The 20,513-nt window shown below is 49.5% G+C and overlaps 1 protein-coding gene across 5 annotated transcripts in view; it reads left to right on the top strand.

Moving 5' to 3' along the window:
* Positions 1 to 20,513, top strand: part of DPP6 (dipeptidyl peptidase like 6) — a gene marked incomplete at its 5' end in the record, with an annotated part of 648,278 nt that overhangs the window by 478,322 nt on the left and 149,443 nt on the right. For all 5 annotated transcript variants that reach the window (XM_079786477.1, XM_079786476.1, XM_079786475.1 and 2 more), the window contains one exon: positions 8,810 to 8,884. In XM_079786477.1, the coding sequence (XP_079642603.1) occupies positions 8,810 to 8,884 (75 nt within the window). The remainder of the gene's footprint in view (positions 1 to 8,809; positions 8,885 to 20,513) is intronic.

Below are 20,513 nucleotides of genomic sequence, written 5' to 3' on the forward strand. Positions count from 1 at the left end.
CTCTTTCAGACCCAGAAGCCTGGAGTGTTTCAGGATGAGCGCGGCCTGAGAAGAGCTGAGCGGTCCTTCTCCGGCAGCTCCGTCCCCGGCCTGGAACTAGCGGGAATGGAAGGGGGCAGCCGTGACCAGCGGGATCTAAAGTCCTCCTGCTCGCGGGCCTGTGCCCGCCCTATGCCCGGCACTGAGAACGGACGCCCCACGCGGGGTCACGCTAGTGGGTCCCCGCCTCCTGCCTTCCGCTGCCTCCGCGATGCTCTGTCCCGGGAAGGACCAACGAGGGAGGCAAATGAACGCAAACGCTGCGCCAGTCCAGCTGGAAGCTTTGGCGATGATTGATGGTGATGGATAATTGGCCGTTATGGGCGGATTAGCACTGGGGCCCTCCTTCCCAGAGGGCATTGCCAGGCCAGGCGTGCACGCTCTGGGCACCTCGGAGCCCTGTGGGGACGGAGGGGATGTAAGTCACGTGTGGCTCCAGGGTGTGGCCTGGGCCGCTCAGGGCGCAGGCAGGAGGCGCAGGGGGCTAAGCAGGGAGGCCCAGAGGTGAGAGTCAGTGCAGGAGGGGAGTCCCACCCTGGACTTTGGCTCCTGCCCCACAGAAGTTGGGGCCAGACTGCTTCCAGAGCGGGCAGGTCTTCCAAGCTGGTCCGTAGGGCAGGGCAGCCTCGGATTTCTACCAACAGGAGAACAGTCCGACTTAAAGGAACTGTCACTTGAGTTACATATCTGATCCCGCAGACATTCCAGGACATGAAATTTTACTTTCATTTAAAAAATAATTTAAATGTCAAACAATGTATTTTATTCTTACGCTCCTGCAAGACTCTTGTCAACAAGTTAACAGGTTAGAAAGGTCTCTGTTACATTGTGCACCCATGGCTTTCCCTGGGAAACGGGGTGCTGTCCACGCAGCTCAGGCTCCGGGGTCTTTGGCTGCAGGGCAGCGGCTCCTGGCTCCTGAGAAAGCTCACGAGGCTGTTCCCTATCGAGTGGGACACTGAGCTCTTCCCGCCTACCTGTTTCCTTCCTTCCCTCCTTCCTCCTCCTTCCTTCCCTTCTTCTTCCTTCCTTCCCGCCCTCCTCCTTCCTTCCCTCCTCCCTTCCTTCCCTCTTTCCCTTCCTTCCTTTCTTCCTTCCCTCCTTCCTCCTCCTTCCTTCCCTCCTTCCTTCCTTTCTCTTATTCTGCCTGTCTCTCTGTCCTCCTTTCTTTCTCTCTCTTTCATTTTCGGAAAGCGCGTTTAGAGCAGGCCTGCTACATCTTCCTGAGCTGCATCGTGTCTCCTGGGCTGTATTCCTATGGACACTTGGCACCATCTCTCCATTCTTCTAACACATAATAGAGTGAGACTTCTCAGAAGGATGGGTGCTGAGTTTGCTTGAGATTTAGGTATTTGAAGCCGGATAGTCTCTGAAGATGATGTCACTCAAACCCTCCTTTCCTCAGATGAGGAAACCAAGATGACCTCCCCTTAATGGGTGTCGACCTGACAGACCTGCTCAGACTAACCCACTGGCTGGCCTGTGTGTGTCCTTCATACCTACATCCCTTTTCTTGGTAGCCCCAGGGGTGACAAGAAGGGGTAAGCCTGGAAGAGTCACTCCTTATAACACTTAAATTGTTCCAGGTGTTCAGAAAGCAGCTGGGAAATCATTCAAGATGAAGAGGAATATTTATACATTTTGACTCATCCCAGGGGATTTTTTAATTAGTAAATAATCTAAAAATAATTTAGAGTATAAAATAAATAAAAATAGATGAAATGTAATGTAACCATTAAAATAATAGTTATGAAGGCTGTATAGTAAAATGAAAAAATAGTTTAGTTATGATGTTATATTAAACTAAAGGCCCGGTGCATGAAATTCGTGCACGGGGGTGTGTGCCTCAGCCCAGCCTGCACCCTCTCCAATCTGGGACCCCTCAAGGGATGTCCGACTGCCCGTTTAGGCCCGATCCCAGTAGGATTGGGCCTAAACAGGCAGTCAGACATCCCTCTCACAATCCAGGACTGCTGGATCCCAACTGCTCACCTGCCTGCCCTCCTGATTGCCCCTAACCGCTTCTCCCTACCAGCCTGATCACCCCCTAACCACTCCCCTGCCAGCCTGGTTGATGCCTAACTGCTCCCCTGCCACCCTGATTGCCCCTAACTGCCCTCCCCTGCAGGCCTGGTCACCCCCCAACTGCTCTCCCCTGCAGGCCTGGGTCCCCCACAACTGCCCTTTCCTACAGGCCCAGTCGCCCCCAACTTCCCTCCTCTGCCAGCCTGGTCACCCCTAACTGCCCTCCCCTGCAGGCTTGATTGCCCCCAACTGCCCACCCTTGCAGGCCTGGTCCCTCCCAACTGTCCTCCCATGCTGGCCATCTTGTGGGGGCCATCTTGTGTCCACCTGGGGGCAGCCATCTTGTGTGTTGGAGTGATGGTCAATTTGCATATTATTCTTTTATTAGATAAGATAGAGGCCTGGTGCACGGGTGGGGGCAAGCTGGTTTGCCCTGAAGGGTGTCCCAGATCAGGGTGGGGGTTCCCTTGGGGTGTGGGGTAGCCTGAGCGAGGGGCCTGTGGTGGTTTGCAGGCCAGCCACGCCCCCCGGTGACCCAAGTGGAGGCCCTGATATCTGGTATTTATTTATCTTATATAATTGAAACTTTGTAGCCTTGAGTGGAGGCCAGGTTCAGCCAGGGTGTGCAGGAAGCTTTGCTTCCTCCATTGCCGGGGAAACCCAAGCCTCCTGCTCGCTCTGTGGCTGCAGCCATCTTGGTTGGGTTAATTTGCATACTCACTCCTGATTGGCTGGTGGGCGTGGCCTGTGGGTGTAGTGGAGGTACAGTCCATTTGCATATTACTCTTTTATTAGATAGGATAAACACAGAAGAATGCAATGTTATACACTTTAATTAGCAACTGTAAATTTCATCTATGTGTATTGAAAAGGCTGCAAAGTGAACACTGAGCTATGAAAAGAGTTCATCTTGGTGGGTGGTGAAATTTTGAATACTATTGCTCCACGTGGTGACTTCCATAATGACTGTTTCAGTGCCATTTATTCAATCATTTTAATTACGTTTTTAAAAAAATTCAGCCTTGTGTTTCAGGGAGATTAGACTTCCTCCAGTGAGGAATATGTAAGAGCTGTAAACAGTTCATAGGAGCACTTGGGAGGGAAAGCGTACATTTTTTCTAAAGCCTCCTGCTGTTATTCTTATGTGAGGTTTTCTCTCATTTATGTCTGTATTGTTTTAGTGACTGATCTACTCAATTTAGTTACATATTTAAATGACTAAATTAACATTTAAATGAAGTGTTTTTGTTTCTCCCTTGTATGTCCCCCTTTGATTTTCTTGAATCATTAGACTGAGGAACTTGAATTTTTATCTCAGTCTCTACAAAGTCATGCAGCTACAGAAGAGCGGCCCTGACCAGCTCCTTGGGGCCTAATGACATCTCACAGGCTCGCAGGTCATTTGCAGCTGAGCCCCCATCAGGGAGTGCGCCCTACAGTGATTTCTACGTGTAGAAAGTTGCACTCTTTGCTGGTTTCTGTTGGTGTTATCTTTAAATTGATGCCATTATTGACACTCTTGTAACAACTGAGGATATATTCATCCATTTATTCAGCAAACATCTATGGGGCTTCTATTATGTGCCAGTCACTGTTGGGTGCGAGGAATACAGATGTGACAAAACAAATTAAAATTCTCTTTTGACATGTGAGAATTTTCAGTCATGAGAGTATAAGATGATCATAATTATCTTTCTAACATACACAACTATAAAATGGGACAAAATAAAGGGGGGACAGTTTTCACACGTTGCAAAGCCAGCAGTTCATACCTGTGATCCCTGAAAAAAGGAAAAGAAATTAAAGGAGGGCAGTGCTCACCCGAGCTTTCTGCTTGAAGGTTATGGCTGAACTTCAGCACAAGGAGGAAGACTCAAGTCTGTCAGTCTTGCTGAGTTAAGGGGAGATATCCTATTTTAAGGGAGAAAATATGGCTACAATTTACCCGACAGAGTACACAGAGGAGAAAGCTAACTAGAGAATACTGTGAGACTTTGGATATGTATCCTATATAATAAAAGCCTAATATGCAAATTGACTGAACGGTGGAATGATCAGTCGGTGGGTGGTGGGGCCAGCGAGCAGGCGGTGCCAGGCTAGCCAAGGTGCGTGCCAGTGGGCAGAGGGAGGGAATGGCGAAGAGGCGATGGGGGGGGGGGGGCCCGGCACAATCCCCTGATTGGCCTGTCCAGTCGCCTCCCGCAGAGGAAGGCCAGACTGCGGCTTAGGCCTGCTCCCTGGGGAGTGGGCCTAAGCCATCAGTAGCACATCCCCTAAGGACTCCCAGACTGTGAGAGGGTACAGGCTGGGCTGAGGGACCCCTCCTGTGCACAAATCTTTGTGCACCGCGCCTGTAGTCTATATATATAAAATAAAAGCCTAAGTGACTGGCCAACTGGCCAGTAGCTATGATGTGCACTGACCACCAGGGGGCAGATGCTCAATGCAGGAGCTACTGAGCTGTAGTCACTTGGCAGCTGTGGTTCTCGGGTGACACACCCGGAACCAGAGAGGAGGGAGCTTGATTCCTGGGTGTGTCACCTGAGAACTGCCCTCTTGCAATCTGAGACCCCTCTGGGGAGATCAGAGAGCCGGTTCCAGCCTGATCCCCATAGGCCAGTCCAAGGGACCCCACTGGTGCATGAATCTGTGCACCGGACCTCTAGTGTGTATGTACATATATGTATACTGTGGGCCCAGTGCACAAATTCATGCACCTTGAAAAGTACTGTGGGCCACAAGGCTGCAGTGGGCACAGGGGCGGGTCTTGGTCCACCCTCCGTGCCCCCGCCCAGCCCCTCCCGCCGTGGCTCCTGGTCCCCTGTCTGCTGGCAGCCTCGCTCCCACCACCGCTGCTCCCATGCGCTGACAGCTTTGGCCCCACTTGCACCTGCTGACAGCACAGAGCAATTGGGGCCGGCACTAGCAGCAGATGCGAGCGGAGCCAGCACTGTCAGCGGGTGCGAGCAGCGAGAAGCCCTCAGGGGCAATTCGGGGCTGGCAGCCGCCGCTCGCACCCCCTGATGGTGCCGAGCAATCGGGACTGGCTCTGGGCACCGATAGTGGGTGCAAATGGCGGCTCCAGCGCCGGCTGCGGGTGCGAGCAGGGCCGTCACCAGCAGCAGGTGCAAGAGGCGGCTGCTGGCCCTGATTGCCCCTCAGGAGCAGGGGGAGGTAGAGAAGCTCTGAGGGGTGATCGAGGCTGGCAGCCGCCACTTGCACCTGCTGATGGTGCAGAGCGATTGAGGCCAGCGCCGGGCACTGGCAGCGGGTGCAAGCAGTGGCTCTGGTGCTGGCAGCAGGTGGGAGTGGGGCCGGCGCCGGCAGCAGGTGCAAGCACTGAGTGGGACCGCAGCACGGGGGAGCAAAGAATTTTTAGTAACCACCAGAGGCTCACCCCAATGACAGCAACTGGCACCCGCCTTGGTCTGGCACCCCCACTCACCTGCTCTACCAACCCACCACGGCCGATGCCCGCATGTTCTGTGTATACCCCCTGGTGGTCAGCACACGTCATAGTGACTGGTTGTTCAGTTGTCCTGCTGTTCGGTCTATTTGCATATTAGCCTTTTATTATATAGGAGGATTTATAATTATAAGACTGGATATCCTTCTGGACGAAGCCGGGGCTGCAAGGGAAGCCTGGGTCCCAGGTGCCTGCCAGTGGCCGGAGGGAAGCCTGGATTCCAGGTGCCAGAGGAATCCGGTGCCGGAAGCCGGGGAAGGAAGGCCTACTCTTGCATCGGGCAGAGAGAGAGAGAGCGCGCGCACAGGCAGGACAAAATACAGTTCCAAGTGAAGGACGACGACAGGACCCTCTAAGAGGAAGAATGTGTGCCCAGGGCTCAGGAGTCCCCAGAACCGTTGACGTTCCTCTGATCGATGAGACATGAAGTGGAGACTGCAGAAGAGCCACCCCTTAGGAGTGAGGCTCAATTAGCTCTAAAATCATGGCTATTGATAAACAGCCTTTAAAATATCTTAGAAACAAACTTCAAAAGAATCTAATTAATCCACGAGTAATTAACTGCCTGTCATAAAAAGGCCAACATTCTTTGAAGGAACACACACAAAAAATCCAAGATTCAAAAAGAGAAAATTAAAAATATCTGGCATTAGTTGTTTTGGTAGTTTTAAATCCATATGAAGAGCCCAGCTGGTGTGGCTCAGTGGTTGAGCATCAACACAGGAACTAAGAGGTCCCTGGTTTGATTCCCAGTCAGGGCACATGCCCAGGTTTCCGGCTCAGTCCCCAGTAGGGGGCATGCAGGAGGCAGCTGATCAATGATGTTTCTCTCTCAGCAATGCTTCTATCTCTCTATCCCTCTTCCTTCCTCTCTCTCTAAATATCAATAAAAAAACATATTTAACTCATATGAAAAAGCAGGAAAATGTGATCCATAATGAAGATAAAAATCAGTCAATAGACATAAACCCACAAATAACTAAAATAATGGTATTAGCAAAAAAAATACATTAAAACTGCTAACATACATATGTTCCAAGTGCTTAAGCACATAAAGGAAATCATGAGCACAAAGAAAAAAGAAGTTGAAGACTATAAAACACCCAAGTGAAATATTTAGAGATGAACAATAAAATATAACATTTTAAAAAGCCAAGATTAGATATCACAGAAGGAAAAAAACACTTTCAATTAATAGCAGTATAAACTATCCAAAATACAAAAACAGAGGGAAAAAATACTTAAAAAAAAAAAAAAACTTGACCCAAGCCTCGATGACTTGGTGGACAATATAAAATATACTAATATACTTGTTATTAAAGCTCCAGAAAGGGAAGAGAAAAAAATAAAACAAAACAAACATTTGAAGAAATAATGACTAGATTTTTACCAAATTTGATCTAAGAATTCAAACTCCAACCATGACGACAGAAAAAAAAACAACAACATCAAAGCATATTATCAAATTTTGAAAAACAATGAAAAATACACTTTAAGGGCAGCCAAAGGAAAAGCAAACATAAGAATGACAGCAGACTCTTCACCAGGCACTGCAATCCAGAATACAGTGGAGTGGCATCTTTAAACTGTCAATCTAGAATTGTATATGCATCAAAAAGAACTTTTTAAAAACTAAAGGTAAAATAAAGAACTTTAAAATCATAGAGGATTCATGGGCCACACAATATATCAACAATCTTACCCTTACATGCCTATCCTATTAAAAAGTAAGCACACGCATACACACACACAGTAAATAGGCGTGGGTGAGGATCTTTACTGCGACTGTGTACAGCAACCGCGGCCTGGGAACGTGTCATTACTGACAGTGTGTGAGTGTGCTATCCCTCTGGGTGCTAGAATGTGTGTGTGGCCCCACGTGAATGCTCATGGTACTTCTGCAGTCATTCTCAGGCACGTGCAGAGTGACAACAAATTTGAGTAGCCTTCTGGTTTCAGCTGTCGTACTATAAAAAACTCCTCTTTTTGTGGTCTACATAGTGCCACATTTTTCACATTTTTGTGGGGTTTTTGTTGGTGAGGACGCTGTTTAAAAATGGCCCCCGGGAATAATGCTTAGTGCTGCCCTGTGTTCCGAGGCGTGAGAAGGCTGTGCTGTGCCTTACAGGGAAAACACATGTGTGAGATGAGCTCCATTTAGCATGCATTACTGTGCTGTTCACCACGAGTTCATGTCAATGAATCAACAATATATATTCAATAGATGCCATTACATAGAAACACGCATTAGACAAGGTTATGTACTGATTGGTTGACAAAAGTATTATGACCAGAGGCTCATCGGAACCTACCCTTAGGAACAGTATTCACTAATTCAGTATTTTTGTAGACTGTATAGAGCATAACTGCCAGGGAAACAAGGATTTTCTGGAGAGACTCGGTGGAAAATGAAGATATAGCCAGCACCAGACAATATTATGCAAGCTTTAAAGGTCACTAATTCAAGCTCAGGCAGTTGCTTCAAAGTCATTCCCTAAAGTTATTGTTTCATGAGAAAGAAAACTATAGGGAGACATGGCATTGATGTCCCGTTCAGCTGGGGTGACACATCTGTATGTGCCTGTGCTTGGATGTCTGTATGTGCCTGTGTGTGGATGTCTGTATGTTCCTGTGTGGTCACGTGTCCAGTGGTACACGCCAGGCTGACAGCCGCGGGCTCTTTCTGTGGGTCAGTGTGAACACAGCAGAGAAGTGGGGGCGGGGAGGTAAATTGAAGGGGAGCAGCGCTGTTGATGAATTTATTTATGGAAAATTACCTGTGCAGTATGCAGAGCACGAAGGAAAACATCATAGTGCCCTATCTGGCTGTGGGCCAGGGTCTGTGCTGGTGAAGGGGCAGGTGCAGAACGGTGTGCAGAATGGGACTCGATTTGGGGGGCAGATCTGCCTGCCATAAACTTTGAAGTATGAGAATGAGCAAAGGAAGATGCGTTTAAAGAGAGAGAAAGGTTGGGAGTCTTCTGGGAAAAGGTTATTTGTTTTTATGTTTATTTCTATTGATTTGTTTCAGTCGATGCAATAAGTATGGTTTTGTTGAAATCTGAAAAAAATACAAGTTAAATGGGGTAAAAACATCAATTCAATGACTATTATGCAGTGAACGGAAGGTTATAGCCATTTTTAGCCGACGTTAGCCAGCCAGCTGCATATTAGTTTTGTGAGCAAATTTTGAGAACGGCAGCAGCCGGCAGAGCATCCCGCCCAGATGCTGAGTCACCTGACGGGGTTCTTCACAGCCTTTGTTCTTTTCCGTTTTAGGAATCATTGCGAGCCGTCAGATACGAGGTGTCTCCCGATAAGGAATATGCACTTTTCTCCTACAACCTGGAACCCGTGAGTACTCCGTTTTCCTGTCTGTGAGAGAACTGACTCCTGGTCTCACACCTTACTAAGCGCTTTTCCTTTACTCTTCATTCTCAGTGATCTTTGAACGAGTGGGTCCTGGGGAATCTTTATGTCACACTGCCACCTAGGAGAGAGAAAAGGTATAAAAATTCCTCAACAGAAAATAAAACCACTCCTGTTAGGGGCTATTCTATAGAATTTTCTTGGAGCGATGGTGAGAAGTTGCATTTTATACAGATTTATTTTACCCCGCTGTGCAATTCTTTTTTTTTACATTTTCTCAATCACATCATCAATTTTATCCTAAGAACAAAAGCAACCGGCAGTTTCTTGCTTAACTAAAATAAAATGCTCATTATCTCCCAGTCTTCATAATCTTCCAGAGAAAAGTTGAACTGTCACTTTATTATATAAAATCCCTGTTTCTAGCACTTCATATATGAGTCTCCATAAAACGTCACCAGAAATTTCCACAAAATCTCACCCTAGGCACTAGTGGCAGCTTAACACTGGCTCTTCCTTCCTCTCTCTTTTCGTTTAACATGGTCGTGATTTTAAATTAACTTGGGCTCTTTAATGTTAAATGAGCCAGAAGGTGAGTTTTCTTTGTATCCGTGAGGCAGATGCTCAGTGTGGAAGAGATCTGCGACTTTAGGAATGTTCACTTGTGGAACTTTGTGTCCTGGCGAGTAAGGTGCAGAGTCCCACTGCCTTTTACGTTCTTCTGAGGCCGTTCTCATGAGCGTCTCTGCAGCCCGCCGTGCGGGAGACAGGCCCCTGCGCTGTGGCTCAGGCGACAGCCCTGGGCGAGGCTGAGAGCATGGTCCCGGCACGGGGTAGGCCGGCTTGTTAACTTCATCCCCTTCGGGAGCCTGGGGGATTGGTTGGCGTGGAGACGCAAGTCCAATTCTAGGAATTGTAGAATTTCTTTTAAAAGCTATTTGAGACCTAGATTCGTTATTGGAGATTTCAATTTCATTCCTCTCGGTGTAGGTCTTTTCTCTGTCTTCAGTTTTCCATCTTCTGGGTTGTTGTTTTTTTAAGGTCCGGTCCATAAAAGTGTTCATTTCCTCCATCCAAATTCTTTGGGACAACTGGTCATCTTGTCTTGTTGACTGGGGGAAGTTACTGAACTTGAGAGCCTTGGGATTCCGCATCCTACACAGCTCCTATCCTCACCTCTCTGAGCTGCAAGTACACAGACCCGGCGTGCGTGGGTGATGGAGTGTTTCAGCTCCTTTCATCACCCTTGGAAACTACCAAATGTGACATCCACACCTGAACTTAAAACAAACACCTCAGCAGCTCTGTGAAGGCCTCTCACAGGGAGGGACGATGGGCTTGTTCTCGATCGCCCGGGGGACACAGCCACCTAGTGGGCAGGCCATCTCGCTGGAGCACCTTCTCATACTGGGAGCATCCCAACGGCGGGATGAAGGACCTTGCAGCGATGAGCATCCGCTCCTAGAAGCCGTATTTGTTCTCCCGAGTCCTGGGGGAGAGCCTGGCCTGCTCCTGGGGCCGGGTCTGCTGTGACTCCGGGCTGTGCGGTCTCATGGCAGCGGATGCCTGCGGGGAAGGAATATTCGGTAAACACGCGCTTCACACGCAGACCTGGGCAGGAAGGCAGCTCCTCACGAGGCAGCGCCCACCGCTGGCCCGTGGAGTGAGATTGCGTTCAGTGTTTCTCAGCGGAGGGAATGGAAGCAATTTGGAGTGGATGTGGAAACTACAGAATGATTCAAGTATTGCTAGCGTGTGCCGTGTAATAGATAGAGGCCCTGTGACCTGGATCAAGAGGGAACTCGTGCCCTGGCGGGTGGCTCTGTTGGTTGGAGCATCATCCTACAGGAAAAGGTTTCAGGTTCGATTCCCAGCTCAGGGCGTGTACTGGAGGCAACTGATTGAGGTTTCTCTCTCACATCATTGTTTCTCTCCCTCTCTCTCTCCTGTCCTCTCTCTCTAAAAAAATCAATAAACGTATCCTCAGATGAGGATTAAAAAACAAATTATATTTTAAAAAAAGAAGTACCTCTCCTAGGTTTCGAGTCCTGAGCAGTTATGCAAATGACTGTCCAAGCAAGTGTCCTGTTCCTATGGAGGAAAACATAGAGCAGAAAAGGCTTGGGATTCGGCAGGAAGACGTGGGGTTAATGTTCGGACAAACTTCCAAACTTGTTAAACTAAAACGCAGATATTTTCAGCAAAAGGGGCTGGGTTTCCGGGGAAGCATCTGGGTCTGTGATTCTGGAGGAAGGCGGATAACCCAGGACTTCTGAGTCTGTCTGTAGTGTCCATATAACTACCCCTGGGTATTTCTAAAAAAAAGTTTTGCCCTGGCCTGTGTGTCTCAGTGGTTAGAGCGTGGGCCTGTGCACCAAAGGGTCGAGAGTTCAATTCCCAGTCAAGGGCATGTACCTGGGTGCAGGTTCACATGCAGAAGGCACCCAACCGAAGTGTCTCTCACATGGATGTTTCTGTCTGTCTCTTCCTCTTCTCCTCCCTCCCGCCCACTCTCTAAAAAATCAACGGGAAAATACTAGTATATATCCTGGGTGAGGACTGACACGCACAAAAAGCTCTGTATTCAAACAAAGTTAAATGAGCTTCTCACTGCAGGACTTTAGGAAGCGTGTCATGTTCTCGTGTGAGTCTGCATTTCCCATGGGTGTTTCAGCCAGTGACTCCTGTCCATTCGTAAGGAAACTAGAATTTTTCCCTTGGATCCTTGCTTATTACAGTCCTATCGTGTATTTCAAAGCCAACTAGGATGCCTTGTTTATATGAACTAACTCTACTTTTCATTCAAAAGACAATCATAAAAAATATTTTTGTATTAACTAACAATCCCATTGCTAGGCATCTCTCATTTTAGTGAATGAATGTTTCGTGTGCGATAGAATCTCAGTATATTAGGTTCCAGTTCCAGGTGAGACACCACAACAGTCCACATTGCATCTGAAAGTTAGTATCCTGTCAACGTCTGCTTCTCTTTGCTGCCTGCCTGGAGGTGGGACAGATAACCCAGTGCCAGGGCCACAGCGTCTCCGCGGAGCAGTCCGCGGTCCCTGAGCCGGTGCTGGTCAGAAGGGGGGCTGGTGCGCATGGAGCGCGCTGCTGCGGACGAACGCGATGTGCTAGCCCGCGCCTGGCGGCACCCCAGGCCCGCTTCTCCCCATGTTCCTCTCGAGGCTCCGCTAGGGGCTCATCCCCAGGAGGACGTCGGCTTACTCTAGTCCACAGTGGTGGTTCCACTTAATCTCGCATTCAACACAATGTCAGTAATAACTTGTGCAAAAGAGCTGCAGCGCCCTCCCGCGTGGAGCATACAAACAGTGCCTGCCCAGCGTGTGTCATGAGCATGACCTTGGCCTAAGCAGGTGGATTGGAAAGGCCTCGGCGAGGAGGGAGCCCTTGGCTGGGATCTGAGCGAGGCCTGTGGCAGGCAGCAGCGCGGCAGGTGGGGGGAGAGAGAGCCTGTGTGGCTGGGAGACAGCAGGGTCACCAGTCGGCTTCGGGGCTCAGTAGCGGTGGTGGCTTCTCGAGCCATCCGTGGGTTTGTTTGGGGACACGGGGTTTCAGTGGACCCTTTCTTTTTCTTTTTTTAAATTTCTTTATTGATTAAGGTATTACATGTGTGTCCTTATCCCCCCATTACCCCCCACCTTCCATTCATGCCCCCACCCCCCTGTTGTCTGTGTCCATTGGTTATGCTTATATGCATGCATATAAGTCCTTTGGTTGATCTCTCCCCCTAACCCCCACCCTCCCCTACCTTCCCTGAGGTTTGACGTTCTGATTGATGTTTCTCTGTCTCTGGATGTATTTTTGTTCATCAGTTTGTGTTGTTCATTATATTCCACAAATGAGTGAGATCATGTGATATTTATCTTTCTCTGCCTGGCTTATTTCACTTAGCATAATGCTCTCCATCTCCATCCATGTTGTTGCAAATGGTAAGAACTCCTTTTTTACCGCAGCGTAGTATTCCATTGTGTAGATGTACCACAGTTTTTTAATCCACTCATCTGCTGATGGGCACTTAGGCTGTTTCCAAATCTTAGCTATGGTGAATTGTGCTGCTATGAACATAGGGGTGCATATATCCTTTCTGATTCGTGTTTATAGTTTCTTGGGATATATTCCTAGAAGTGGGATCACTGGGTCAAATGGGAGTTCCATTTTTAGTTTTTTGAGGAAACTCCATACTGTTCTCCACAGTGGCTGCACCAGTCTGCATTCCCAACAACAGTGCACGAGGGTTCCTTTTTCTCCACATCCTCACCAGCACTTGTCCTTTGTTGATTTGTTGATGATAGCCATTCTGACAGGTGTGAGATGGTACTGCATTGTTGTTTTGATTTGCATCTCTCTGATGATTAGTGACTTTGAGCATGTTTTCATATGTCTCTTGGCCTTCCTTCTGTCTTCTTTCGAAAAGTGTCTATTTAAATCAGTTGCTCATTTTTTGATTGGGTTGTTTATCTTCTTTTTGTTAAGCTGCATGAGTTCCCTGTAAATGTTGGAGATTAAACCCTTATCGTCGATATCATTGGCAAATATGTTCTCTCATGCAGTGGGCTTTCTTGTTGTTTTATCGATGGTCTCCTTTGCTGTGCAAAAGCTTTTATTTTGATGTAGTCCCATTTGTTTATTTTCTCTTTAGTTTCCATTGCCCTAGGAGCAGTATCAGTGAAGAAATTGCTTTGGCATATGTCAGAGATTTTTCTGCCTGTGGATTCCTCTAGTATTTTTATGGTTTCTTGTCATATGTTTAAGTCCTTGATCCATTTTGAGTTTATTTTTGTGTATGGTGTAAGTTGGTGATCTAGTTTCATTTTTTTGCATGTATCTGTCCAATTTTCCCAACACCATTTATTAAAGAGACTGTCTTGACTCCATTGTATGTTCATGCCTCCTTTGTCAAATATTAATTGAGCAAAGTGGTTTGGGTCGATTTCTGGGTTCTCTGTTCTATTCCATTGGTCTATATGTCTGTTCTTGTGCCAGTACCAGGCAGTTTTGAGAACAGTGGCTTTGTAATACAGCTTGAAATCTGGTATTGAGATCCCTCCTACTTTGTTCTGCTTTCTCAGGATTGCTGTGGCTATTCAGGGTCTTTTTGTATTCCAGATGAATTTTTGGAGAGTTCTTTCTAGGTCTGTGAAATATGCCATTGGTATTTTAATGGGGAGTGCATTGAATCTATAGATTGCTTTGGGTAGTATGGACATTTTGATGATGTTGATTCTACCAATCCATGAACATGGTATGTTCTTCCATCTGTTTATATTTTCCTCTATCTCTTTTTTCAATGTCCTGTAGGTTTCCGCGTATAGGTCTTTTACCTCCTTAGTTAAGTTTATTCCTAGGTATCTTAATTTTTTTGGTGCGATGGTAAATGGGATTGCTTTTTTAGTCTCTCTTTCTGTAAGTTCACTATTGGTGTATAGAAATGCCATAGATTTCTTGGCGTTAATTTTGTATCCTGCTACATTGCCGAATTCATTTATTAAGTCTATTAGTTTTTTGATGGAGTCTTTAGGGTTTTTTATGTACAATATCATGTCATCTGCAAATAAAGACAGCTTTACTTCTTTTCCAATTTGAATGCCTTTTATTTCTTCTTCTTTTCTAATTGCAATGGCTAATACTTCCAGTACTATGTCAAACAGGAGTGGTGAGAGTGGGCATCCCTGTCTTGTTCCTGTTCTTAGAGGAAATGGTTTTAGTTTTTGCCCATTGAGTATGATGTTAGCTGTGGGTTTATCATATATAGCTTTTATTATGTTGAGGTATGATCCTCCTATTCCCACCTTGTCGAGAGTTTTTATCAAGAAAGGGTGTTGGATTTTGTCAAATGCTTTTTCTGCATCAATTGATATGACTATGTGATTTTTATCTCTCAATTTGTTTATGTGATGTATCACATTTATTGATTTGCGGATATTGTACCATCCTTGCATCCCCAGGATAAATCCTACTTGGTCATGGTGTATGATCTTTCTGATGTAGTGTCTACATGGAAAACAAAAAAAAGCACCCGTTGCCCAAAAGAATGGGCTTTGTCCTCTGGGCTTGTCCACTCGCCGCTCTGGAATAGAGGAGCCTGGCCTCAGATCTGAGCCCCGCAGAGGGCACAGCTCTGTCCCAGGCATGGGGGGCGGGGGGGGCAGCAGCCCCGCTGCTTCATCGTGGCCCACGTCCTGCCACGGCGAGCCAGCAGCTCCCGCACAGCTGTGTGGCCCGCGAATGGCACTGGGAACAACTGAGCAGCTAAAATGCTGTCATTATATGACGCTTGTGACCTGCACCCCAAACATCAGCCATACAGGCCGGAGAACTGAGGCACTCTCATGGGGAGGCTGTGCTAGTTGTGGGTCACGTAGCGGGGACTGGAAATCACGGCGTGTCCCCCAACCTTTCCAGGCAGTGGATTGTGACAGGTTTTGATTCTTTCTTGAAACAAGGGATTTACTGGGAGTGCACGCTATTCCCAAGGGTGCCCTAGGCGAGGTGCCCCTGTGACAGATCATGGCGTGTGTGTGTGTGTGTGTGTGTGTGTGTGTGTGTGTGTGTGTATGCACACGCCCGTGTGGTGGTGCTGGTGCATCTGCATCCCTGGCTAGACGGAAGCCCCTTGAAGGTCGGGGATAAATCCTTGGTGTCTTGTAAGCTAAGTAAAGAATGAATGAATGAAGAAACAAACAAATGAATAGAAGTGAGTTAGTTTCCCCTTAGGTAGCAATAATTTTCCTTCTGCCCCAGGTAACTTCTGGCCAGAAGCTGTTTGTGACCCTAATTTCTACGGTGTTTGCTGCCTCTGAGTCTGTGACCCGTGCTCATACCCACTCTAGCATTTGTGTTTGCTCAGCTTTCAGTACCCTAGGGAACACGGTGTGTTGTGTTTGCCATTGAACACACACAGCCCTCTCGGTGTGAAGCCTGGGGTCAGGACCCAGTGAAGCGGCTCTGAGGTCTTGAGTGGAGCTCTGTGCCGGGCTGGACTGGCCAGGATCTGCATGTCAGGTCTTCCCAGTGTCGTGGTGGAGGCGTGAATAGACCCCAACGCTGGGGCCCACTCACTCCGGGCTCCCAGACCCAGTTCAGGCCAGGGTGTGCTTATATAGACACTAGAGGCCTGGTGCACGAAATTCGTGCAGTGGTGGGTTCCTTAGCCTGGCCTGCACCTTCTCACAGTCCAGAACCCCTCAGGGGATGTCCGCCTGCCAGCTTAGGCCCAATTTGCCGGCAATCAGATACCCCTCTCACAGTCCGGGGCTCTTGCAGTCCGGGACCCTTCACTCCTTACCACCCGCCTACAGCAGAGGCAGGAGAGGCTCCCGCCACTGCGCTCGCTAGCCGTGAGCCCGGCTGCTGGCTGAGCGGCACTCCCACTGTGGGAGCGCACTGATCACCAGGGGACAGCTCCTCCATTGAGTGTCTGCCTCCCCCATCCACCCCCCCGGTAGTCAGTGTGCATCATAGTGACCGATTATCCTGCAGTTTGGTCGATTTGCATATTAGCCTTTTATTATATAGGATTGCATCTGCATTTGATGGATTTGAGTGTTTTTTCAGCCTCTGATTGTATGATTGGTTTCTTATAATCTTCATGTTTTTATAAGATGCTGATGAGTTTTAAAGCAGCCCTGTGAATGGACTGTTACTAAAACAGGGATGAATGGATGTTTCTTCCATTGTCTGACCTCCTGCTGTCTCTCTTAGCTCTTCCTCCTCCCCCCGCCCCCGTGACATCCCTCCTTTCACTCCGGACGTCCCTTTGCTGCTAGGAAAGGGTCCTGAACTGAAACCCAGTGCCCCCCCCCACTGCCCTTTCCACTCTGACCTTGAGAAAGTGATTGACCTTCTACAGGCCTGACTCACCTGCACAGGGAGTGAGTGGGCCCTTCATTGCAGAGAAGCCACCCTAGGACGCTCCACCCCGTGCTGCCTCACTATAGGTCAGAGGGTAGCTGGCTGATGGCCTGATTCAACTCTGTGATGCGGACATGTCAGAGCCTCTGCTGGTGATCCTTTGTGGAAACCACGCCTGAGTCCCCACATAACCAAGGCTAATTAGAATGAGGAGGCCTTGTTGACAGTACACCGAATGGCCAAGGCCACTCTGAACAGGATACTCTTAATCAAGGACCACCCAGCTACAAGACCACAGTGATCTCACGATACGCTGTACCCTCTATCGCCTAATGATTGATGTCATTATTGGCACGAGGCCTGCTTGTCTAGGAGTATAATGCATGTTGTCAGCCAGCCAGTGGGCTAGGGAAACAGCCAGAGAGCTCAGTGGAGCTGAGAGCTGGTATTGCTACGATGTAAGGCTAAGAGCTCATAGAGAGCTCAGATATAGCTACCAGGTTACCCAGCCAGTGTGCTGGGCAGGGGAGTGTGCCTGAGAGGCGGTAGGCACAGAGGAGACACGGGGGACAGGAGAAGCTGCTGAGGCAGAGAGCTCAGGTGCCACTGCGATGGGAGGGGTGGTCGAGGGGCAGCGTGCGGCTGCTCCGGTAGGCAGCTGTGGGTGCAGAGACTGCTACTGCCATGTGGGAAGGACATGCACTGACCAGCCGGTGTGCGGCTGCCTGTGTGGGCCTTCTGGTGAAGAGCTGTGTGTCTGACGGCTTATGGCCACTGGCTTCTGCACTAAAGACTCGTTCTATACACCCACAACCTCTCCGTCTAAGACCCGATCCCTAAGAGGTCCAGTTCCAGGCAGAGGGGCTCGGACCCGACACCTTAACTAGTGAGCAGGGGATAAAGGAGGAACTTGAACTAAGTTCCCAACAGTGGGCAGGGTTCGGGAAGAACCTACTCTGGCGCAGCCGGGAAGAATTTGGAAGAATACATGGACTCAGAGCCACTCGGAGCAGAGCTGGGGCGGGGCTCTGGCTGTCCCTGGCACCCTCCCACCGCGCAGAGGCGGCGGCGGTATCCATCTGCTCAGCACACACGCTGCCCTCCTCTCCGTCCCTTCGGTGCTGAATGGGGGCAGCAGGGACCAGAGCGGCCTTGACTTTCCGAAGCGGCCACCACACTTGTCTTCCCCGTCCCATGCCGGATGCTGGCAGCCGAGTGGAGTCTGCACTTCGGATCACGGTTCTTTGCACATAAAAACCCTCATCTCCCATTCACAGCCGAGCAGGTCTCCCTTCTCCCAGCACCAGGTGTTCACTTTAGTCCTGAGCAGGAAAAGGGCATCTGACCCAAATTATGAACATCGTTGAAGTAAAGCTGGTCCATTTTCTCCATGTGGAGAGTGAAGATGCCTGCCGTCTCTCCTCCTCGCATGTGCCCAGCTGGGGTCCCAGCTGGGGGCTCAGCCAGGGGGGGCTCAGCGGGGCCGGGGGGCCGGGGAGGGCTCAGTCTGTCAGGGGCCCAGCTGGGGGCTCAGCCAGGGGGGGCTCAGCGGGGCCGGGGGGCCGGGGAGGGCTCAGTCTGTCAGGGGCCCAGCTGGGGGCTCAGCCTGGGGGGCTCAGAGTGGCCCAGGGGGGGAGGGCTCATCTTGGGGGGGCCAGCCTGGGGGCTCAGCTGGGAGTTCAGCCTGGAGGGTCAGCGGGGCTCCGAGGGCTGAAGGAGGGACCTGGGCCTGCGTGGAGGAATCGGCCCTGGAGCTGAGGGCAGGTGCGCGGCCGGCCTGGCTGCCGTCGCTGTGTTGACGATGAGGATCGCCAGCACAAACTGGAGAAAACCTTCGCGATGTCCCGGCGTCTTTATGTCCACTGTATATGAAGTGAGAGATGTGGAGAGCAAGACCAAGCCTGGCGTGATGTAGATTGAGGTGGGAGAACCTTCCAGAAGGAAGACGGATGCTGAGGCAGGCCTTGGAGGGAGAGGGCAGGAGACGAGAGGGGCCGCACCCTCGTGGACACTGGAGAAACCTCGTCCAGAACGAGCTCTTTCCTAACGCGGGACTAAGAGGACGCCCACGAATCTCCACGGACGACAGGTGAGGAGCGTGAGCTTCAGGACACGACGGGCCAGCTTCGGTGAAGATAAATACACTTCTTCCGGTTTCTGACAGCACGAGAAATTACTTCTATGGTCCATTTGTTTTATTTTAGGATAATTTAAAACACAAGATAAAAATAAGGCTGTGGCCGTAGCCGGTTTGGCTCAGTGGATAGAACGTCGGCCTATGGACCGAAGGGCCCCGGGTTCGATTCCGGTCAAGGGCACGTACCTCGGTTGCAGGCTCCTCCCCAGCGTGGGCCCTGGTTGGGTGCGTGCAGGAGGCAACCAATTGATGTGTTTCTCTCACGTCGATGTTTCTCTCTGTCTTTCCCTCTCTCTTCCACTCTCCCTAAAAAGCAATGGAAAAATATCCTCAGGTGAGGATTAAAAATAAATAAAATAAGGCTGTGAATCCAGTATTTGTGAAGTTATTAGGGCAATGGCTCTAAGGTGGTTATCTCTCTGCTCATCGTCCTTCAGTCCTGAGAGTGGTGGGGGAGGGGGAGGGACCTCTTAGGACTTGGCAGCTGAGGATGGATGTTTGTAAAGGTGGGGACACGGGCCTTCCAGGACTGACAGCTGCTGTGACGGGAACACGTGTGGGAGAGACAGGAGGGTGTGCAGGCCTCATTGGTCACCACCTGGTGAGTCATCGTTCCCTGAAACTCTGTCCGGGGGTGTGCGGGCCTCAGGGGTCACCGTCCGGTGAGGTCATGGTTCCCGGAGACTCTGCCCCAGGGGCACTTTGGGTTTCTGAACCACAGAACTGTGTGTCAGCCTGGAGGCTGGCAGTCCACGGGCGGGGTGGGGCCCGCGGCCTTTCTGAGGCTGAGGGACCGTCTGGTCCAGGACTCCATCCCTGAGGGTCACTGGTGTCTTCGTGCTCCTCAGCTTGCACAAGTATCACCCCGTGTCTGTCTTCATCTTCACGTGGTGTCCCCCCGTGTCCCAAATCTCTGTGTCCCAATTCCCCTTTTATGAGGACACCAGACATATTGTCGTAGGACCCACCCTAATGGCCTCATTTTCACTGGGTTATTTCCTAAAGCTCTGGTCTGCACATAAAGTCACACCTGAGGTCCGGGAGGTTAGGGCTCTGATATATCTTTTGGGGGAGATCGAAGTTCCATAACCCATCGTTAAGAAAAAAGGTCGCAAATTTGGTCATTGTCTTCTGTTTAGACTTCTTTTAATGAAACAGTGAGGGTTTTTTTTTTTGTGTGTGTGTTTTTTTGTTTTTTTTTTACCAAAACCAGAACTAATTATAGGCCAGTGCTGTCTGTTCATCGACACCACGTGCTTGCAGTTCACAAGTACACTCACATTTCAAGTCCTGAATTTTGTAACAAGGAACACAGCTTAGCCGACACTTCGCCGTGAGGTCAGACCACTTCATAGGGTGAGAAGGAAACGCGCCGATGGAAACGGTCCCCTGAGCCTGCAGCCTGAGCTCCGCAGGGCAGGCACTTCCCAGCTGGTGCTGCTTATCGCACACGGTCCTCGCCTGCCTTCCGACGGCCACCCACGTGCACTGGCGATGTCACTGATCCAGAGCAAAACACTAGTGCGTGAAGTTAGCAACATTCTAAGCAGATTCTCGCCACTCTGGCCAACGAGGCTGCAGCTTTCCGCGGAAACAGCCGAG

This window comes from Cnephaeus nilssonii (genome assembly GCF_951640355.1).
Source record: "Cnephaeus nilssonii genome assembly, chromosome: 12".
In the NCBI taxonomy this organism is placed as follows: Eukaryota; Metazoa; Chordata; class Mammalia; order Chiroptera; family Vespertilionidae; genus Cnephaeus; species Cnephaeus nilssonii.